This window comes from Balaenoptera ricei, chromosome 14 (genome assembly GCF_028023285.1).
Source record: "Balaenoptera ricei isolate mBalRic1 chromosome 14, mBalRic1.hap2, whole genome shotgun sequence".
Classification (NCBI taxonomy): domain Eukaryota; kingdom Metazoa; phylum Chordata; class Mammalia; order Artiodactyla; family Balaenopteridae; genus Balaenoptera; species Balaenoptera ricei.
Window position 1 is genome coordinate 25,379,127 of NC_082652.1, and position 1,882 is coordinate 25,381,008.

The 1,882-nt window shown below is 51.5% G+C and overlaps 1 gene segment (V, D, J or C); it reads left to right on the forward strand.

The window, feature by feature from the left end:
• Positions 1-817: 817 nt before the first annotated feature.
• On the forward strand, positions 818-1,289 carry LOC132348089 (immunoglobulin lambda variable 8-61-like). The segment is given in 2 exon segments: positions 818-866; positions 967-1,289. Coding segments are annotated over 2 exon segments (369 nt in total).
• Positions 1,290-1,882: the final 593 nt, after the last annotated feature.

Here is a 1,882-nt window from a genome sequence, read left to right on the forward strand (position 1 = left end):
GATGTTCACACCAACGTGCTCAGATACAGTATAATTTTAATTTCTGATTATGAGTCACATGTTTTCCTATTTTTATCTGATGTTTTGGAAGAATCTCAAAATTTCATGGTTGTATTATTACTTTTCTTCTAAAAAACTGCAGGTACATTGAAGCCACCCTAGTTTCTTGATGGCTTCTCAGAGAAAAGGGGAGCTGCCCCCCACGTCTGGTGCTGGTCTGGGTGTCAGCATGCCCAGCCCGGATGCACTGGACTGTTGTGACCAGCAATGTTGTCAAAGACTGTGTCGGCGGAGACCCCGGTCCCTCCACAGACCACACAGGACTCTGTGGGTCTGTACTGGGTTTCCTGCTGGAGGAAGCAGTGCCCACTGATCCTCCACAAGGAGCAAGAAGTGATTCCACTGGGGAGGGAGTGAGGGTCATAGTCACGGGATGAATGTGATGTTTGGGATGAACTAGACCCCTGGGGCCAGAAGGTGGAGAGTACTGCCATTTATAACTCAGCCTTCAGGCTCTGCAGAGAAGAATTCAGGTTTGAGAAACGTAGGACGCGGGGGAGCTGATTAGGGGAAGGATGCCACCCCCATCACTCAGTGTCTCATCCCCATGCTGTCCCCGGTCTGTGTGAAGTCCCAGCATCTGCCTCCTTTGAGACCTCCCACAGGGGACATCAGGTGACACTGGGCACAGAGAGACAGGAAGCTGATTTGCATGAGGCCCCTCCTCCTCCTAATGGGTCTGGGAGGCGTGAAAAGGCCCGAGGACCCCACACTCCAGCCCAGGAGGCTGAGGATGCCGTGTCCTGGGGGTGTCCCCACCATGGCCTGGATGGCGCTTCTGCTCGGGCTCCTCACTTATGGCTTAGGTCAGGCGCTGGGACTCTGCATCCTTGGGGGCACCTACAAACAGGGCCTCAGGGGATCTTATCTCCATAACAAGCCCTGTCTCTCTCCTGTCGGTTTTAGGGGTGGATTCTCAGACTGTGGTCCAGGAGCCATCCGTGTCAGTGTCTTCAGGAGGGACGATCAGCCTCACCTGTGGTCTTAGCTCTGGGTCAGTCACTGCCGGTTACTACCCCAGCTGGTACCAGCAGACCCCAGGCCAGGCTCCCAAAACTGTTATCTACCACACAAGCAGCCACCCCTCTGGGGTCCCTGGTCGCTTCTCTGGATCCATCATTGGGAACAAAGCCGCCCTCACCATCAGGGGGGCCCAGCCTGAGGACGAGGCTGACTATTACTGTAGTCTCTACGTGAGTAGTGGTAATTACTATTGCACAGTGATATAAGCCCATGGGGAAGTGCTACCAAAACCTACTCATGTGCTCAGAGGGCTCAGCCCTGAGAGGCAGGAGAGGCAGAGAGAGGGTGGAAATGGTCAGCACCCCGTGGGGAGTGAGGCTCCGGGGCCCCATCTCCTGTCCAGTGGTTCATGGCCACGTGCCTCCTCCAGTCTCTCCCAGGTGTGTCCATCTCTCCAAGGGGACCCCTCTCTGACTATAGATGGGGAGGGGGCCCAGCTCCCAGTCATATCAACCAACAATGACACTGAGGGACCCCAGTATGACCAGCACAACTATTCTTGTCCAAAGAGAATTAACGGACATACCCAACTTCATTAATTTGATGATGGAGAATAAATTAATATTTATGATTTTTTCATATACGCACAACAGCTAGATCCATAGCACATTTGCTGATCTGTTTATATACCACATGCTTATAGTCATTGCATCGTGAAGCTAATGATGGAAAATAAGCATTTAAAAAATTCCATGTTCGATGGTGTCCTAGAGACAGTTCCTGCTCTTTTATAGCCTTTTCCCACACTTTTTAGCTTTTCTGATTTTGAGCATCACTTAATTAAAGCTGACATAGTTTT